Source organism: Dipodomys spectabilis, unplaced genomic scaffold, assembly GCF_019054845.1.
Source record: "Dipodomys spectabilis isolate Male_0828 unplaced genomic scaffold, ASM1905484v1 ptg000003l, whole genome shotgun sequence".
Classification (NCBI taxonomy): domain Eukaryota; kingdom Metazoa; phylum Chordata; class Mammalia; order Rodentia; family Heteromyidae; genus Dipodomys; species Dipodomys spectabilis.
The window spans coordinates 12,642,806-12,662,045 of NW_024870680.1; the positions used below are offsets into that span (position 1 = coordinate 12,642,806).

Sequence of the window (19,240 nt, forward strand, 5' to 3'; positions counted from 1 at the left end):
GCTTGAACTCTGGGCTCAAAGCTGGGCTCAGGCACTGTCCCTCAGCTCTTCAGCTCAAAGCTAGCGCTCTACCACTTGAGCCACAGCACCACTTCTGGTTTTCTGGTAGTTAATTGGAGATAAGAGTCTCATGGATCTTCCCGCCCAGGCCGGCTTTGAACCGTGATCCACAGCCTCCTGAGTAGCTAGGATTACAGATGTGAGGAACCGGCGCCTGGTTCAGTCATTGGTTGAGATGAAGTGTCAAGAACTTCTATGCTTGAGCTGTCCTCAAATCTTGATCCCCTGATTGCTGCTTCCAAAGTAGCTAGGATTCCAGGCATGAGCCATAGCACCCAGCCCTGTCCAGCGTATGGCCCTGTGTCATGTGCAAAGTACTGTCCTGAGCACACCAGTGTTGAGTTTCTGATCTCCCTTGGGAACAAGGAAGGGGCACAGCACTTCCATGTCACATGTCTCCTGACAAGGAGAATGTTAGCTCCCACAGCAGATCTGACCCAGATCTCCCTGTGCTCCACTCAGGACTTCCTCCCACACCTCCCGTCCTGACCTCCAAACTGTAATAAAAGATCTCCCTACTTGTCTCTTCCATCCCTTCAGGCCTGTGGCTGAAGCTCTGAAGATGGGGGCCGCTGTAGAGCCGGAGTACTTTGACCAGGTTACCATATACTTCAGCGACATTGTGGGGTTCACCACGATCTCAGCCCTGAGTGAGCCCCTCGAGGTGGTGGGTTTACTCAATGATCTCTACACGTTGTTTGACGCCATCCTGGGCAGCCATGATGTGTATAAGGTGAGGATAGCAGGTGAGGGGCCTTGGGTCTTTCTCTTTATTATTGCAAGTAACAAATTTATTTCCGTTCACCCATTTTGTATCAGTTAGGTATTGCTATGTAACAAATAAGCCCAAAGTCCAGTGGCATGAAATGCTAAGCATCTTTTATAACCCTAAGAGTCAGGTGGAAGTTTCTCCTTGGCTCACTCATATCTGTGAGCAGCCATGTTTGTGGTGGGCAATTGTATTTGAGGTGGGCAGCTCTGTGACCTGAGCTGGGTTCTTCATATCTCGGGAGCCTTGGCTAGAACAACTTAGTTTCTGGCCCACACAGTCTCTCATCTCCTAGCTAGTCTTGGGGTGTTTACACCCCAAGAGGGAGAGGCCAGTGACACAATGCCCTCTTGGGTTCTAACTTTGGATTGAGCACACTGCTATAGCTGACATACTCTATAGGTCAGAGCAAAAGACCCATCAAAGTCCACAAAGTGAGGAAAGAAGCTGTCCTTGCTGGCTTGTGGATGCAAAGAGGGATGAACAGTGTGGTCATGTTGTGTGTGTGTGTGCTTCTTGACCACAGTATTCACTTGTTCATTGTCCATCTTTCTGTCTCTTTAACACTCTTATGGTCAAGCCCTCTGTGTCTGGCCCATGATTCAGCTCAGGTCCCCACCCTGAAGGAGTTTTCAGTCCAGTAGAGAAGAGTTGATGACAGCCACCATACAGGGACTCTCAGGGAAGGCTGAGCCCCTGCCAGTGAGGAACACACAGGTGGTGGGAGGTGCCTCTCTTTGGTGTTGAAGAGAAGGGGCATTTCCAGCCCTCTCCTCTCCATTACTTGCTGGGTGCTGTCTGTGTACCAGATGCTGGTATTAAGTGCTTTATGCATATGGGCCCATTTTAATCAGCACGGCATGAACTCATGAACTGGGAACCAGCATCTCTCTCCTACAGATGGGAAACGTGAGGCAAGAAGGTGAAGTGACTTATGGTGACATATTTTGAAGTGGAGATCTGAACTTGGGTGATGGATCTCAAAGCTTTTCATCAGGAAAGTTCAGCATCCATGTGACACACACACTCAGTATGAACCCTGGGCTCGTAGTGGCCCACCTTTCTAGCCACTGAAGACCTCTAGATTTTCCCCCCACTTTGCACATACTGTTCCCTTCTCCTGGAACACCACCCTCCCTCTGGTCCATCGGCCTCTCCTGGCTCCCCACCATCTCTTGGGGCTCAGGTCTGACCTCTTGGATCCCAGACCTGGCGAGGTGTTCTGTGTGATGCTTTCCTAACACGCTTGGTCAGCGCTTTGCAGTTCTATCCTGAGCCAATCTGTGCTAGCCCTTGACAGTGCCCAACACATAGTGGGTCCTCAGGGAATGGATGTTGACTGACTGAGGAAGACCCCAAGGTCCAGAGAGGGAAGTGGACCACATGAGGTCACACAGCTGGGAGACAGCACAGCCAGAACAGGAAATCACAGCGTCTAGAGGATTCTATAAGTTCTCTCTCTATGACAGCAGCCACACTGGCCCGCAGAGACCTAAGCCACTGATACTCAAGGCTGCAGCCCCCCTCCTATTCTCTGCTGAAGACTCCATTTGGGTCCAGGTTCCAAGAAGCATCTCACAGACTGGCTGTCTTCCCACTCTTCTTCCCCCACCCTGAGTCTTCATGGCTGTTCCTGTCTCTCCCCCCGAGGCCCAGGCAGAGATTCTTCACCACCTCACTGATCTCCATGGCTTTGATATACCCTGAGTCACCCCTGGCCCATCCCTTTCTCCTCTGCTAATCTTTTCTCACACATGTGTCCCCCAGCTCTGAATCACACACTCCACTCTGCTCTGTACTCTGGCCAAGAGGCCTGCATCTCTCTGGCAGAGGGAAATGAAATTGAACAAGGCCTGCGCCCCCCTCCAGATGTGGGCACGAGAGGCCTCATCCCTATGATGTGTGATGTGTCTCTCACCACTCACACCATCCACCTCGGTTTCCCCTCCATCCCCCACAGGGTCTGGTTACTGCTCTTTAATCCAGCCTGGGTTGGGAGGCAGCCAGGCTACATTTCCTGGTTCTGCCGAGATCTGGGATTCCTCCTGGAAGGCCTCATTGCTGAGTGAGCACTTCTAGAGGCAGAGCTCAGGGTTCACAAGCAGCTTCTCGGCCTGAGGCTGAGGCCTGAGACAGTTATGGTGCCATCTGCCCCTGGGCAAGCTGCCTCTCTGTGCCCGAAGCTCTTGTAAGTCATGTATAGAAGGGCCCATGGTGTAATTTGGCTTGGCTGATCAAGAAAGGAGCTGCTGGGCTCGTGGCTCATGCCTGTTATCCTAGCTCTTCAGGAGGCTGAGATCTAAGGACTGTGGCTTGAAGCCAGCCTGAGCAAGGGAATCTATGAGACTCTTATCTCCCATTAACCACCTAAAAGCCATTTGTGGAGCTGTGGCTTAAGTGGTAGAGCACCAGCCTTGAGTAAAAAAGTTCAGGTACAACATCCAGGCCCTGAGTTCAGGCCCTAGGATTGGCACCCCTCCCCCCCAAAACAAAATTAGGGTAAGTGCAGTCGACCATGCAGACACCAACAGAGGAGTTCCTTCCACTTGCCTCTGAAGTACCAGTGGCTTCTTAGGCCCTCAGTGTCCCCACAGATTAGCTTAGCTGGATGATTTGACTCTTTTTAATGCCCCTCTATTAGATAGCTTATTATCTGCTCTACAATGAGGACAGTAGAAAGTATATCCTGGGGCCCTTGAGGCTGGCCTGGAAGCTTATAGAGCAGCACCCACCCCACAAAGCCCTGGCCAGAATAAGGTGTGGGTTAGAGTCTCTTCAAATTAGGAGATTCTGAGGGCTTATGGCCACAGTGGCTTCTGTGTCCCCCAGCTTCTCCCTGGCTCTTCTCCATCTTCCTCTCCATGCATCCCACAGGAGGTGAAGGGAAGCTGGGGCTGCCCAGGTGAGCTGCTCTGCCAGGCAGAGCTCTGGCTGCTCAAGAGCCTACTTTCTTCTCTATTGGAAATCATCAGGGTTTGAAACATGGCTGGGGGTGAGGCATCTGGTCTATATGTGTGCTCTTCAGACTAGGCCCTGATGTGCAGCTGTGATCTCTTGCAGATGGCTCTCTGGGAGCTTGTGGCCTGGGTTGGGGACACAAAATGCCTGGTCACCTATGATCAGACAGAGGCCACCTGACTGAAAAGTGCAGCTCCAATCAGTGCAGAAGTACCTGCTGGCGGCACCATATGCTAGAGACCCATGGGATGGGGCTGGGATTGCTGGGAGGTGTGGCTGGAGGTAGGTGTGGGCAGGTAGGAGTGTATGCTCCCATGTGAAGTGTGTGGCCCTGGGGATTCCAGGTGGAGACCATTGGCGATGCCTACATGGTAGCATCGGGGCTGCCTTGGCGCAACGGGAGGCGGCACGCAGGTGAGGTCGCCAACATGGCCCTGGACATCCTCAGCTCTGCAGGTGACTTCCGGATGAGGCATGTGCCGGACATGCCCATTCTCATCAGGGCTGGTCTGCACTCAGGTATGGCTGGGGCCTCATCATGATGCCCAGGCACAAACTAGTTTTCCTAGGCCACGAAACCTTTGTTTCACTTCCTTTCTATTATTTCTGTGTGTGTATGTATGTGTGCGTGCGCGCACACACGTGCGTGCATGCATGCACATGTGCATATACTAGTCCTGGGGCTTGAACTCAGGGGCCTGGGTGCTGTCTCTGAGCTTATTTGCTCATGGATAAGCACTCTGCTGCTTGAGCCACAGTTCCACTTCTGGCCTTTGGGTGGTTAGTTGGAGATATGAGTTTCATGGACTTTCCTGCCCAGGCTGGCTTCGAACTGTGAGCCCCAAATCTCAGCGTCTTGAGTAGCTAGGATTACAAGTGTGAGCCATTGGTGCTTGGCTTTTCTCTTATCTTAAGGGTGTAATATGTTATAAACCCATATTTCCAAGATGCTTACATTCAAATCTTTGTTTTTTTTTTTTCCGTGGTGGGGGAGGATTTTCTTCTCCATATAATTCCACATAGAGGAGCAGATAGTCTGACAGAGGAGACAGCACAAGTTTCCAGTGTCATCCAAAGAGTCCAATGTGGCTGTGGGAAAGACTAGAGTCTCAATGTACCCTTCCCATCCCCCCCCCACTCGCCCTGCTCTGTGGCTCCTATAGGATCATGTCCACAATGCCTGTACCTTGTAGACCCTCACTAACCTCTCTAACTCTCCTCCTACCACTCTTCCTCTCCTCCCTCTCCATCTCTACTTAGCTGCATTTCCCAAAGGCTTCCACACCTTTGCACCTGCTGTTCCTTGCCTACTCATTCGCTAATCCTTCCAGACAGCTCAGGCCATTGCCTCCTCCTGCAAGTCCCCCTTTCTGGGTTTGGAGTCTTCTCCTGAGCTGACACAGGCTCTCCATTATCCCAGCATTGATTGAAAGAAACATGCCTTTCCTATGGGCTGATTGCCTACTCAAGAGCAGGAGCAGGCTTTCATTTGTCTGAGTCCTCCTTTCCCACCCCAGTCCAGAGCTGAGCATGCGCGTTGACTCCTCTCTTGGTGCTGTTGGAAACTTCAGCCTTATCCTCACCCTGGCTGCAGCCAGGACGTGCAGAGAGGAATAGCAGGGGGGGAGAGGGGGGAAGGAAGAGCTGGTAGCAGGACCTCTGTCTGGCCCAGGACCTGCTAGAGCTCACCAGGCACATTTGTGGTTTCAGGGCCCTGTGTGGCGGGCGTTGTGGGTCTCACCATGCCTCGGTATTGCCTCTTCGGTGACACTGTCAACACTGCCTCCAGGATGGAGTCCACAGGGCTACGTGAGTATCTCTTTCTTCTCTCCTGCCCAGGAAGGACTCATAGCCGGGCTATTTGAAACAGTGCCTAGTCACCACCTCACCACCTGGTGGCAGCGTGTCTTAGGCAGCCATCTAAGAGAGATGCTGTATGTCCTTTGAGCTTCCCCCAGGACTTCTGTGATTCGAGGAATTAGCAGAGAAAATAATGACTGGCTCAAGAGGTGGGAAAATGGATCCTGGCCCAGGCTCTGCAATGGCTTGTCTAGTGTTGAGCACGGTGCTCTTCCTGTAGATCCCATTGTGTAACAGAGACCCATTCCACATTGGGCTTTCTCTTGATTGTATCCCATGATGCAGGACATCTAAACACTGCAATGTTAGCACCTCAACACTTTACAGCCTTGTAGGAGCAGGGGCTATTCTAAAGTCTTGCTTAGAGCAGCCTCAAGATCTGTTTCTGGCTAAGTTGTTCAGTGCACACACTGAACAAACAGACTGGGTGATCCTCCCCCCGCCCCCAGGGAGTCCTGCTCTTAAAAAAAAAAAAAAAGAAATGGCTTGTTTTCTCTGGTGTGGCCTTAATAGAGTTCCCTCCAAGCAAAAATTAGTGTAAGGATTCTGGCTTCCTTTGACTTCTACTTAACACTTATTCTATACAATTTGGTTTTCTTTGGGACCTCTTACAGTGACCAGCTATTGAAAGAAGAACAAGATAGCAGAGGGAGGTTATTGCGCATGTCAGTATTGTGTGTGTGACTGGTTTTGTGTCACTGATTTTATTGAATGCTGTGGGCAGGTGGTAACTTATTTCTCCCTTCACAGCATACAGAATTCACATCAGCCGAAGCACTGTCCAAGCCCTGCTCAGCCTCGACGAAGGCTACAAAATTGATGTCAGGGGTCAGACCGAGCTGAAGGTGAGAGAATTTCCTGGTTCCCAGAGTCCAGTTTTTGGGCACCCCCTCTTTTTTTTGGATGCCATTACTGGAGCTTGAACTTAGGGCCTTGCACTCCCATTTGATCTTTTTGCTCAAGACTGGTGCTCTAGCACTTAAGCCACAGCTCCACTTCTGGCTTTTAGCTGGTTAATTGGAGATGTACATAGACTTTTCTGCCTAGATGTACTTTGAACCTCAATCCTCAGATTTTAGTCTCTTGAGTATCTAGGATTACAGGCATGAGCCATGGCACCCAGCTCTATTCCCATTTCTAGGTGGGGAGGTTTTCAGTGGGGAGAAACCTTTCAACACCTACCTTCCTGTTGGTTGCAGGGGAAGGGTGTGGAGGAGACCTACTGGCTGGTGGGGAAGGTGGGCTTCCACAGACCTCTGCCCACACCTCTGCACATCACACCTGGGTGAGTGAGGGCGATGCTCAGACTCTTTGGTGTTTGGTTTGCTATGTGTCAGTTTTATAAACAGTATTACTTGCCTAGTGTGGAATACAGAATCCTTCAGTGTCTAGCAGCCACTACCTTTCTGCTGATGGTGACAAGACTGGACCTCAACACAGCCCCTGTTGGCCTCGACATGACCTCTAACTTTCTCACTTGAGCTCAGCTCACTGTCCTGAGTATCATATTGTTACTGCATCTTTGTCACCTCTAAATTTCCTGTGGAAATTTTAGATGTTAAGGTCTTCCTTTTTTTCCTTGATAGTTCCAGAATTTGAACTTGGGGCTTTGTGTTCACTTGGTTTGCTTGCTCAGCTGGTATTTAGCCATTTACATCATGCCTCCAGATCAGCTTTTTGCTGATTCACTGCAAATGGAGTCTCTCAGACTTTTCTGCCAGCTTTGAACTATGACCCTCCAGATCTCAGCATCTTGAGTAGCTAAGATAACAGACATGAGTCACTGGTGACTAGCTAAGGCACTCACCTTTTAAAGGTCATGGAGTAGAATTTCAAGAGCTTGCTTGCCTAGAAATGTGCCTTCTACCATTATCTTTTAGAACCCCTTCATTGAGGGCCTCAAGGGAGAACTAATATTTTTACCCCAATGTGCTGTTGCTCACTCCCTTCCCCTGCCTCAATCTGTGAGAGGTCTACAGAAGGCCGAAAGGAGGTCTCCAGAACCACAGCGGTCAACAGGCTTGTTCCAGCATGAAGGATGGGCTGAGCTAAGCCCTTCCGGGTCCTGTGGCATGACCACTGCAGAGCTCCAGCCAGAGCCCAGGCTTGTCTCCCTGCCCAGAGTTTTCCCTTCAGTAGGACTTCTGATTGGCTACTTGTCACTCTTCCAGAGCTGCCCTCCCCTTCCTGTTGTGGGGGTCTCCACTCCAATGCTGCCTCAGCAGAGGGGGCTCTGGTCATACACTCTGGAGCCTTGCCATCTCCCTCCAGCCCATTCTCAGCATGCTAGTCTCCATCACATCAGTTGCCACCTGCTGCTTCTTACTGACATGTGTACAGATCTTTCCCAGCCCTGTAAGCTCCTGAATGATGGATGCACCAAGCACATCCACCCATTGGTGCCCATGCCTAGGCGATGTGAGCTCTGGACACCAGCCCTCCTCCTGCTCTGTCCAGGCAGGACCTACAAGTGCAGCTCCCTGCCTCCCCCAGGCCTGGCCACCCTGCCCTGGGACTGGGAACCTGGGAGTCTGGCAGCCATTTATCATTCCAAGCTCTCTCAGCTGATGACTTTTCCACTCCTAAACAGAAACTTTAGAAAGTGCCAGAGATGTTTTCATCTTCTGGCTCAGGGAAGGAGGGGAGTGGAGATTAGTTGCAGAGAGCATCACTCAGTTGGGAAGCCCTCCAGCCTGCCCCCCTCCCCCAGGCAGGCAGAGGAGACTCTACTTAAAACCTGCATGCACATATGTATACACAAAGCACATATCCATATAAACACCTGCATGCATGCACATATACACGGCATCATGTGCACATGCATACAGTATAACACATGTATACACTTACGGCACATATGCACACAAACATGTGCCCGTGGGTGTACATATATGCATATATGCATGCATGCACATAGACATAAGATTGCATTCATGCACACATGCAGTACACATGTATATACACAGAAATGTATACTTATGCAGACAACATGCACATAAATACTATGCACATGAATGTACATAAGGACAAGTATATGCATATATGCATGCAATACACATACATGCACATGTACAGAACACGAATATACATGTGCGCTCAGCATACACTTTAGCATGTGCACACCATGTATGCATAAATATGCATAAAAGCCACACATATACATAAACTTGTGCAAACATGAAGCACACAAATACATTCACATATGCATACATGTTCAGATGAACAATGCACATATACAAACATACACAAGTTCACAGATGTGTACACAACATACAGGAAAGCACACATACACATAACATACAGAAACTCATGCAGGGCCTCTGAAGGGGGCACTATAGGCCCAGACCTTTGCTCTAGGTGGCTGTGATTCTCCCTGCCCCCGCCATCCTGGGACTTAAACTCGGGGCCTGAGCTTTGTGCTTAAGGTTAGCACTCTGCCACTTGAGCCATAGCTCCACTTCTGGCTTTTTCCTTCCTTCCTTCCTTCCTTCCTTCCTTCCTTCCTTCCTTCCTTCCTTCCTTCCTTCCTTCTTTCCTTCCTTGCTTTCTTTTTGTGTGAGTTTGTGTGTGTGGTTAATTGGAGATAAGAGACTTTCCTGCCCAAGCTGGCTTCCAACCAAGATCCTCAGATCTCAGCCTCCTGGGAAACTAGGATTACAGGTATGAGCCACTAGCATTTGTAATTCTTGTTTCTTCTTTTATCCTCAGAGACCACTGGCAGGACCTCATAAACCAAGAAATCAGGGTGGCTTTTGCCAAAGCCCGCCAGGCCTCAGCTGGGCCAGGTTGCCAAGGGGAGGAGAGGGCCAGGCCCTGAGGAGAGGAGCAGCAGGCTGGTGACCAAGGCAACCAGGACTCTAGAACTAACCCCACCCTTTTCCACTTCCAGTAGAAGGCTTTCCCCTGTCAGCCTTGGTGACCCACTGAATGCTCATTAGTAAATGCCCAGCAGCGATTCCCAGGCATGTACATTCCTGTATGGACCCTAGTGGTAATTTTGTCTCGATACAAAAACAGTAAGAATAAAAATAATCTCTCATATTCTTACAGCACTTCATTCTAGAAACATTTGACTCAGAATACTCATTAGTATGAGCTCATGAGTGCTCATGTGGAGGGTCTCTGTCCCCACTACACAGTGGAGGGGCTGAAGTCATCATGCCCTTGAGTGGCACAGCTGGTCTGGCAACAGCAGGCCGGGGGCATGGATCAGTCAGGCAAGTGAGGACTCCGGTACACCTGTGGCACATGCTGGCATCACAGCATCCTCTGGATGCCACGGGGCATCTCTAAGGACACCAAGGGGATTGATTCCAGAAGCTTCTGATACAAAGCCAGCGCGTTCTGACTCCTTTCCTTCAGCCAGCCCTGCTGCATGTGTGTTGAGCACTGGGCTTGGAGTCCAGCCTTGGGCCCTAGGATCTCCACGGTGGGATGAAGGAGGTAGGAACTGAACATTCCTTGACTCTCAGGAAAATGGGGACTTCTATCTTCTAGAAGAAAACTAAACAAAACCCATGACCAATTCGTGAAACTAGCTTCTTTATCAGAAACTGCTGCCCAACTCTTGAGTAATCGCTGTGCTGTGGACTGATTTCAGGCACACATGAAATTAATTTCCCAGCTAAGGGGAAAGAGTACTGAGGTGAGGGGAGGGGCAGGAGGGCAGGTTAAGCCCTAAACAAACTCTTTCTTCAAAAGACCCCTAGGGAGCTGATACCCAACTTGGAACTGGGGGTCATTAGGAAAATGTTCTGCTTGAGGGCTGCCATGGCCAGACTTTGAGATACTTGTGTGTGTGTGTGTGTGTGTGTGTGTGTGTGTGTGTGTGTGAGAGAGAGAGAGAGAGACAGACAGACAGACAGACAGACAGACAGACAGACAGACAGACAGACAGACAGACAGAGACAGAGAGACAGAGACAGCAATAGAGAGACAAAGCCAAGGACACAGAGCCAGGGACACAGAGAGAGTGACAGACATGGGAGGTATGTAAAGGACAGGGGACAATGTTGATCTTGCTTTGGGAGATGTCCCACGCCTAGCTTCCCTGTACAATTTTCCAATTTGCACCTTTCCCGCTATCTGAGGATCCCCTTCTATAACCTTTGCCATTAGCTAGGGCGAAGGAGACAGGCAGCATCCACAGAAGCCTGCAACACCCCTGCCTGACAGGCTTCTGCCTCCATCCTTTTCCTCTTCTCTGTGCTAGTGGTGGGCTAGGCACATGCCAGGAACATAGTGGTCGCTCTCTCAATCCTGCCAGCAGTTACTGCTCACCTTCACACATGGACTGGAGGCTGGAAGGTATGCCTTGTCCCTGCCAGTGCATCTGCTTCTTGATCTGAAGTAGTGACACTGAGCTACAAGAGCCCAGAGAAATAGCAATGATACCGGAAAGGCTCCCTGGGAAGCAGCCTTAGGGACATACAGCTTTCTCTTCTGCAGAGTAGGGGTGAGGCTGGGAGGTACTGGGCCTGACAACTCTGGAGTGAAGCCACCCCAGCCCCTATATGGGCTATTACATGCATGCCCTGGTAGGACCCCAGAGATGGAGCCCTAGTTATGTCTTTTCCGAGCAATGAATGCCAGCTGGTGCAAAGGGTCCCACTCTGTCCTCCTTACTAGCCTCCAAGGGACAGGCCAATCTCTTGGAGATAGGGTCTCATGTTAGATGGGGCTCACAGGCCACCACAGGAATCATTTTGTTCCTGGTTCTTCAGGTAGGAGCCACTTGGGAGTTACTCTTTAACTGAGCCTGAAGGCTCTAGCTGGCATGGAAGCCCTGCACATTACTGTTCCCCAGGCACTGACTTTTCGGTTGTGGCACGTTCCTTACTCTGCCTCGGACCCCTTAGAGAGCCATGGCTGTACTTCAGCTGTCTTCTCTACCTTGATGGCCTCATCCCTCTCCAACACACTCAATTCCACCTAAAAAGCCACCTCCTCCTGAAATCCCTTCCCTGCCACCCCCTGAATGAACCAGCAGTTGCTATACTGGCCTTACATGCAGTGGGGAGTTCACTCTTGTTGTCCAAAGTCCAGGAGGGGTGGGTGCTAGAGCTGAATGAACAAACAAATGAATGGATGAACAAACAAATGGATGCTCTGGTCTTCCCATCAAGGGAGACAGGATTGGACAGTGGTCTGGTCCCTCTTTGAAGTGCTTCCGTGAGTCCAAGTGACTCTTCAGAAATCCACTAGGGGGCAGTCAAGTTGTTCTAAAGAGAGGGCCCAGCCAGCTCCTTGGGCTCCTGTCTAGTGGCCAGCATGGCTGTCCATCCTGGGGAGGGAAGATGGGCTGCACCCTGCTGGGGAGGCTCACACATGCAGGACATCAAGGCTCAGTGTCCTGTTGCTATCCAAAAGACCTGGGCCAAGTCCACACAAAGGGGTTGTGTAGCCTCCAGCTCTGCAGTTCCTACTAACTCACGAGCAGGTGAGGAACACTGTCAGAGCACACTCTCCTGGGGCCATGTGGCCTGCCACACCCCCAACATGCAGGTGTTGGCTCTCACTGCCAGGCCCCTTCCTCTGATGATTTAGATCTTCCTTCTGGGTTCCAAACCAGCAGCAGAATCTCTGTGTCATCTCCCTAGTGAGCCAGAACAGCGATGGTCCCACCCCACAATCACCCAGTCCCAGCCAGTCCCCATGGTGGTTTTAGCCTTTCCATCTTCCCTTCCTCCCTTCCTTCCTCCTTCCCTTCCTTTCTTTCTTTGCTGTGCTTTTGCACACACTAGGCAAATACCATACCATTGTTCTATATACCTAGCCATAGACTCTGTCTTGCTCAGGCCTGAGTAGCTCAGTTCTCAGCAAGGCCCATCCTCCATTCCCATCTCAGAGCACCTGCAGCACAGGCCTCTCTCACCTAGCACATGCCCCATCCTACTGCTGACAGAAAAGAAGCGCCTACCAACTGACCTCCCCAGCCTACCAGCCCTTCCCTACCCTGTACCCTAGCCCCATCCTGTCCCACTTCCGACAGAGAGGGTTTTCATTTCTTTTTTAAAATACTCCTACTAAGAGTTGTAATAACCCCTGGAGACTTTCCTGTCACCCCTGTCCACAGCTGGCCCTATGCACATGGCCCTGGGGAAGTTGGTGGCAGTGGAGATGGGGTGGGTGGATGTCTGTTCTCCCCATCTGTCCACCCCCACATCATCACTAAAACCAGATCTGACTTCCCAGGGTACCTGTGAGAAGGTACTTACTGAAGGTTGTCTGGAGCCTGAAAAAAGAGCCAGTTGCTCAGTACTCCTGCCCAGAGCTCCCTCCCTGGCATCCACCTCTCCTTTCCCCATCCTCTCTTTCCAATACCCTTTTGTCCCCAAGCCCTTCTGCTCCCAGCCCCAGGATTCTGCTCCTTTGGTGGTTACCTAAAGAGCCACTGCAGGGTAGATGGTGCCCAGGGATCCATAGAAAGCAGCTGCAAGAATGAACTTGTGACTTTGAAATTATGTAATCATTTAATCACAATCAAAAAAAAAAAAAAAAAAAGAACCTCGGGAAGGGAGGGAGGGAGGGGATGGTAGGGGGAAAACAATGGAGGGGGTAACAATGTTCAAGAGGAAGTGTACTCATAACCTCACTCATGTAACTGTAACCCTCTGTATAGTAGCTTTACAATAAAAAAAAAAATAAAAATAAAAATAAAAAATAAAAAAAAAAAAAGAAAGCAGCTGCAGGCCTTCCTGGGCACTGGGCATGCTATCTCGAAGGCTCCCTGTGGGCAGCCACTGGAGGGCTTTCATTTCACTATAAAAAGGGAGCTGGTAGAGTACCAGTGGCTCACACCTGTAATCCTAGCTACTCAGGAGGCTGAGATGTGAGGGTCACTGTTTGAAGCCAGCCTGGGCAGGAATGTCCATGAGACTCTCAGCTCCAATTAACCAGCAAAAAATCTGAAAGTGGAACTGTGGCTCAAGTGGTAAAGTGCTAGCCTTAAGTGAAAAAGGTAATAGAAAATGCCTAGGTCCTGAGTTCAAGTCTTAGTACCAAAACACAGAGTGGGGGGGAAGAAATGAGTGAATATGATGATAGAGCCATCATTTAATCCCTGCTACAGTCACATTAGGTAAGTGGGCTATGTCTTATTTAAGACTCTGATCAAGGTCACCTAGCAAGCTAGTGGCAGAACTGGACCTCAGCTTCCCAAGCTTCCCATCATCTGCCTCCCCACCCTCCTGCAGCCCAAAGGCCACAACCATGCACTAGGGAAAAGGTGACACATAGTCACCCCTACAAAATGGGGCCAAGACATGGATACAGATGAGTTCTGGCTTAGGTCCAGAACAGTAGACAGGCAAGGCTGAGGCCAACAGCATCGTGGCTCACACCTATAATCCTAGCTACTCTGGAGGCTGAGATCTGAGATTGAGGTTTAAAGCCATCCCAGACAGGAAAGTCCATGAGATTCTTATTTCCAATTAACTGCCAAAAAGCCAGAAATGGTCCTGTGGTTCAAAATGGTAGAGCGCTAGCCTTGAACACAAAAGCCCAGGGACAGTGCCCAGGCTCTGAGTTCAAGCTCCACATCCAGCACAAAGAGGGGGTGGGCAGGGAGAGAGGGAGAGACCAGGGAACGTTTAGTAGAGCTAATGCAGCAGGCTAGAGAAGGGGAAAGAGGTGGGCAAAGCATGTGTGTGGGTTCATGGTATGGAATTGGCCCTTGAGTAGTGAGAGAGACAAGAACACAGGAAGTATAATGTGTGCTGCTCTCCTTCCCGCCAGGGCCATCAAAGGCTGTGAAGCAGAAGACCTGCCTGGTCAGCTTGTGCTTTGGAGAGACTCACCTGGCTGCCACATGGAAAATGGTGTTGGGGGGTGGGGTCATGCCAAACAGGAAGCTGTGCCGAGAAGAGTGCCAGAAGAGCACCAGAGGAGCCGGCACCAGCCATAAATGAACTGGGCAGATTACAGAAGGACAGGGAAGGCAGCTGGGAAGTATGCAGCAGCCCTTGGTAACCGTTCACAGAGGTGCTGGCTGCGGGGGTTACAAATGAGCTTGGTGGAATGAGGCAGCTGGAGACAGCAGTGAGGAGAGAGGAGGCAACAAAAGTAGACAGCTCCCTTACAGGCCTGGCTGGGTGAGGGCCTGGAGGCCTGGATTCCCAGCCCTTTGGGTGCTAGGAGAGCCTGCAGGAGTAGGGGCTGCCTTGAGGGTCCCTGAACCAGCCCCTTCCAGCAGAACATGCATCCAAGGCTGGCCCTGGAGTAAGCAGGGACAAGTGTGTTTGGGGAGAAATGGAGTTCAGGCCTCAAATCCAGGTCACTAGCAGGGTGAGAGAGAACAGACAAGCATTCAGAAGCCACACAAACTGGCAGAGGACAGAGAGCCACAGTCCTAAAGGCCACAAAAACACTTTCCAGACTTCTAGACCTGGGAGGTAGTCTGACTTTTTCCTCCCAGTATCCTGCTGGGAGAAGATGGGATCCAGAGCCTGGGCCCAACCCAGCAGACTGCCTGGGTTAGCTGTGGGATCCCCAGGGAGCTCTGGCAGACTGTTGGACTCATTAGATCAAACCATGCCCTTTCCCGCTTTCCATTTTATACTCCAGGAAATCGGCCCTAGGGAAAATGACTTGACTCATGTGTGGTCTGCCCTGAGAATGTCAGGGTCATTCCCAATGGAGAGATACAGCAACCCAGTTCCCACGAGAGCATGCACATACAGGCCCACCTGGCTGCATGCATGTACATCCATGCACACCAGGTGCGGTTCTGGCGTGCGCATAAAGTTCTGCATGGGCTTGAAGAGCCTAGGCATTCCAAATCCTTGATGTACAAATGGGATTTGAGCAGTGCACACCTGTGTGTGTGTTAATGTGTACAGTGTGTGTACTCAGTGTGTGTGGTATATTTTGCATGTGAGACAGTTGTTAACTAGACTTGTTCAGAGTGTGTCTGTATGTGGTGACTGTGACTTCAAACCCTACAGAGCCCACTGTCCTGGCTCTGCCACAGCCAGGTTCTTAGGGGACAAGCTGGGTCCCACCTGCAGCCTACTGAACCATGTCCCCTAAGGGAGAGTCCAAGAATGGGTTTTAGCCAGATGCTGGTGGTTCATCCCTGTAATCCTAGCTACTCATGAGGCTGAGACCTGATGATTGGAGTAGGAAAGGCCATGAGACTCTTCTCTCTAATTAACCACCAAAAAAGCCAGAAGTGGAGCTGTGACTCAGGTGGTAGAGTGCTAGCCTTGAACAAAAAAGCTCAAAGATAGCACTCAGGCCCTGAGTTTTAAGCCTCAGGACTGGCACAACTTTCCAGGCACCCCTATTCCCCCCAGCAAAATAAACCACCCTGTTTTAAGCAGCCCCTCCACAGTTTTGCAAAGCTCTGGGTTCTATTCCCATAGAGATTGCTTTGTGAATCTGAGTCCCAAATGAGAGGCCTACAAGGAAAATAGGATGGGGGAGAGGATTAGCCCCTCAGCTAATGTGTGGCCTCAGACAACATGCTCACCTTCTCTGGGCTTGGGTTCTGCCTTCCTTATTGGAATGGAAGCAGAAAAGGAAGGCAGCATTCTCCAAAATATCACTGTTAACTGTGATAATTACTTGGGCTCATGGGAGCCAGATTCTAGACACTCTGCCAGGACCTGTGGCTTGATCACTCTGAAGAAGACGGAGGCTGCTGTTAGCGAGCTGGGAGTTCAGGTTGCCATGGAGTTCCACAGTGCTCTCAGTGGTCTCACAATGCCATGAGCCTACAGGGGAGTCTTTGATGCAGAAATTCCAAGGCCAGGCCTCCCAGGACTCACTGGCATGCTCTCCATCACTGGCATTCTCTCTGTACGTGTTACCCACAGAACAAATGCTTTCTCACAAAGAAGATGGTATCACTAACTAGGTCAGCCCTCACATCTTGTACCATTCTGCTTTTCTCAACAACACTGACTCTTTCCTTATTGTTCCTTTAGGGGGAAGAATGACGGCTCCATCTTACAAATGGGGAAGCAGAGGCTGCGGGAGAACTGTGCCCAAGGGGCTGGCAGGGCTGTTTCATGCAGCATGAAAGCCTGTGTTGCATCCTGACCCATTACTGCTGGCTTCAGAGCTTGCATGCTGCCATCACCTGGCCCTGGACTCGGCAGCTCTTGGCGTTGGTGCTTTGCAGCCTCAGGGACAAAACAAGCAAAGTCTGTACTGTTCCACTCAGCACCAATCAAGAAACTAACCCATCGGGTTTGACATTCAAATGGTTAAAATGGGACAAAGCCTCAGTTCCCAGCATCCTCTGGGTGCAGAAGCTGTGGTTTCATGCTCCGTGGCCCAGCACAGACTCGGGCTGTGCAAATGCTTCTGATCTTGCCCTGCCTGCTTCACTGGGTCTTGAATATTCTCACTTAGCCTTCCACACTCCCTAGGAGCCTCCATAGCCCCCAGCCACAGGGCTCACTGACGGGATTCTTAGCCAGGAGCCTCCTATATAGCTTTTGAGGCAACTGGGACACACTAGCACCTGCAACCCCTGGCTAGTGATTTTGAGTGCCACAAGGAGGGGGTGACTCATGTCCCACTGAGAACACAAAACAAAAGAAAACAAAACAGGCTGCATGCAAGGACCTCAAAGCCTGAGGATCTGGATGGTGCCTGCCCTGTCCTGTCTACTGTGTGCACCAGTCAGACAGCTCTAAGTCTTAGTCCCCTCTCCATAAAAGGGACAATAATATCTTGTCTAGTCTGGCAGCTGTGAGCAGGACATATTCTGGAAAAGCACCTGGCTCCAGGCCTGGTCCTATATAAGCCTTTGGCACAATGGCTGAGAGGACCAGCCACTTCTCAGAGCAAGAGAGTCCTCAGTGTCTACGGGTGTTTGCTTTCCTGGTCCCCAGTGCTGACTCTGACACTCACTACACTGGTGATTCTCTCCTCCGGTCTTGTCAGGAGGTGGTCTTAGGCTGTCATGATCTTTACCAGGTTGCCCTAGGGGACAAGAAAGGTAGGAAAGGGAAAGAATTGAAGAATCCGAGGCTTTGCCCCCAAATCAGAGTGCCATTACAGCTGATGGGGGAACTCCTCCACTCCCAGAACCTAAATGGGGCCTGCAAAGAGTGAGGACAGACAATGTGCACTGAAATCTGGGAAGCAAGAGACTTGGGTTTGATTCCTGGTTCCAAAGGTGTATGACCAGGGCCAGTGATGTAACCTCTCTTTGGGAAGAAAAACATCAATGTGGAAGGCTGGCTACAGCTGTCTTGATTCGGATTCTGCATGAGAGCAATGACTGGGCTGCAGAGGGTGTTCAGTGGAGAGCAGTGGACACTGCACTGAGAGTCCAGGATGTCATCGTCCTAGTCACTCTGGCTCTCCCATGGACAGCAAGGCTTGGTGAGGTTTAGCAACTTGTCCCAGATCACACAGGACACACAAACCATTGCCTTTCTGAGCCACTAGCTCCTCATAGACCCCTGAGGTTTTAATCTGCCTGAATGAACTCCCCAAGGAACCTTGAGGAGTCGGAGAAGTACCGTCCCAGACTGGGAGTCCCAAGGACCCAGTTAAAAACAATGTCTTCACTAATAGATGCAAAAGGAATGAAAGCATTTCCACAAAAATACCAACACTGATGTCTAAGCTGCTACCTGAGGGCTGTCCCAAGGTGACCCCCATTCTTGGAGAGTGCCCGAAGGAACTAAGTGGTATTGAATGGTAAGTTGGTTCCTTCTATGTGGTTTTTGTCAAGTAAATCCAACCCTGCTCTGGCCCCATCATTCCTCCTCCTTCTACAGAGTCAAGCTCAGGCTGGTGGACTTGGCCTTTGATGGCTCTGGATCAGTCATCCTCTGTGTTCTCAGCAGCCTCCTGTGCGCTCTGAATGTTCCAGAAGAGTAGATGTTAGATTTATTTTTTTATCTCGACCTCCTGGGGACCCACAAGGTAAAGGGGTCATGCTTACTGAGCAGTAACACTGGCCAGGCCCCTTAATAGGTACTTTACACACAGTATTACATGTGATCACCCCAGCAAGCCAGGGCATCAGTGACACTATTAGTCTCGCTCTGCAGAACAACAAGCAAAGGTCAGAAAGATCAAGCAAGTTTCACAAAGTCACACCATGTGACTGCAGAAGAAGGAAGGAGATGAAGGAGGGCTGAGGAGTTCCCAGCTTTTAGCCCTGAGTCTCAAGGGGTATCTGTAGTGGGTGGGCATGCTTGGCTGCCCATGTCTTCAACTCTTGGGAAGCCCTATCTGGCCCCTGAGTAAGGTGGAACCCCATGAACCAACTAACCATAACCACAGCCCAAGGTGGGGGCTGAAATGGCTGTTCCATCACTGGGCCAGGCCAGTGGTTTCTGCTTGGTTGCAGTTCTGGGAAGGGTGAGGCAGCACTGGCACTGGTCAGGTAGGAAAACCTGGGCTGCCTGCATTAGATTTATTCATGCTCTGCTCACACTACAGGGCACCTGTGAGGGATGTTTCCAGTCATGTGGCTCCTAAAGAAAGGACTTGGTAAAGGAAGTCCTTGAGATATAGCAGAAGTGTTCAACAATCACCAAAATACCACTAACATCAGTGGGCAAAGGCCCCAGCCTGGAACCCTTACATTTAGTTCTGGCACCAATCACAGGAAGTACACAACTA

General features: G+C 50.6%; 1 protein-coding gene across 1 annotated transcript in view; it reads left to right on the forward strand.

The window, feature by feature from the left end:
* Nucleotides 1–9,468, forward strand: part of LOC122113673 (guanylate cyclase D-like) — a 40,700-nt gene extending 31,232 nt beyond the window's left edge. The window contains exons 14-19 of the mRNA XM_042686736.1: nucleotides 601–793; nucleotides 4,132–4,306; nucleotides 5,498–5,596; nucleotides 6,398–6,492; nucleotides 6,847–6,932; nucleotides 9,356–9,468. Of these exons, the coding sequence (XP_042542670.1) occupies nucleotides 601–793; nucleotides 4,132–4,306; nucleotides 5,498–5,596; nucleotides 6,398–6,492; nucleotides 6,847–6,932; nucleotides 9,356–9,464 (757 nt within the window). The 3' untranslated portion in view covers nucleotides 9,465–9,468. The remainder of the gene's footprint in view (nucleotides 1–600; nucleotides 794–4,131; nucleotides 4,307–5,497; nucleotides 5,597–6,397; nucleotides 6,493–6,846; nucleotides 6,933–9,355) is intronic.
* The last annotated feature ends 9,772 nt before the right edge of the window (nucleotides 9,469–19,240 follow it).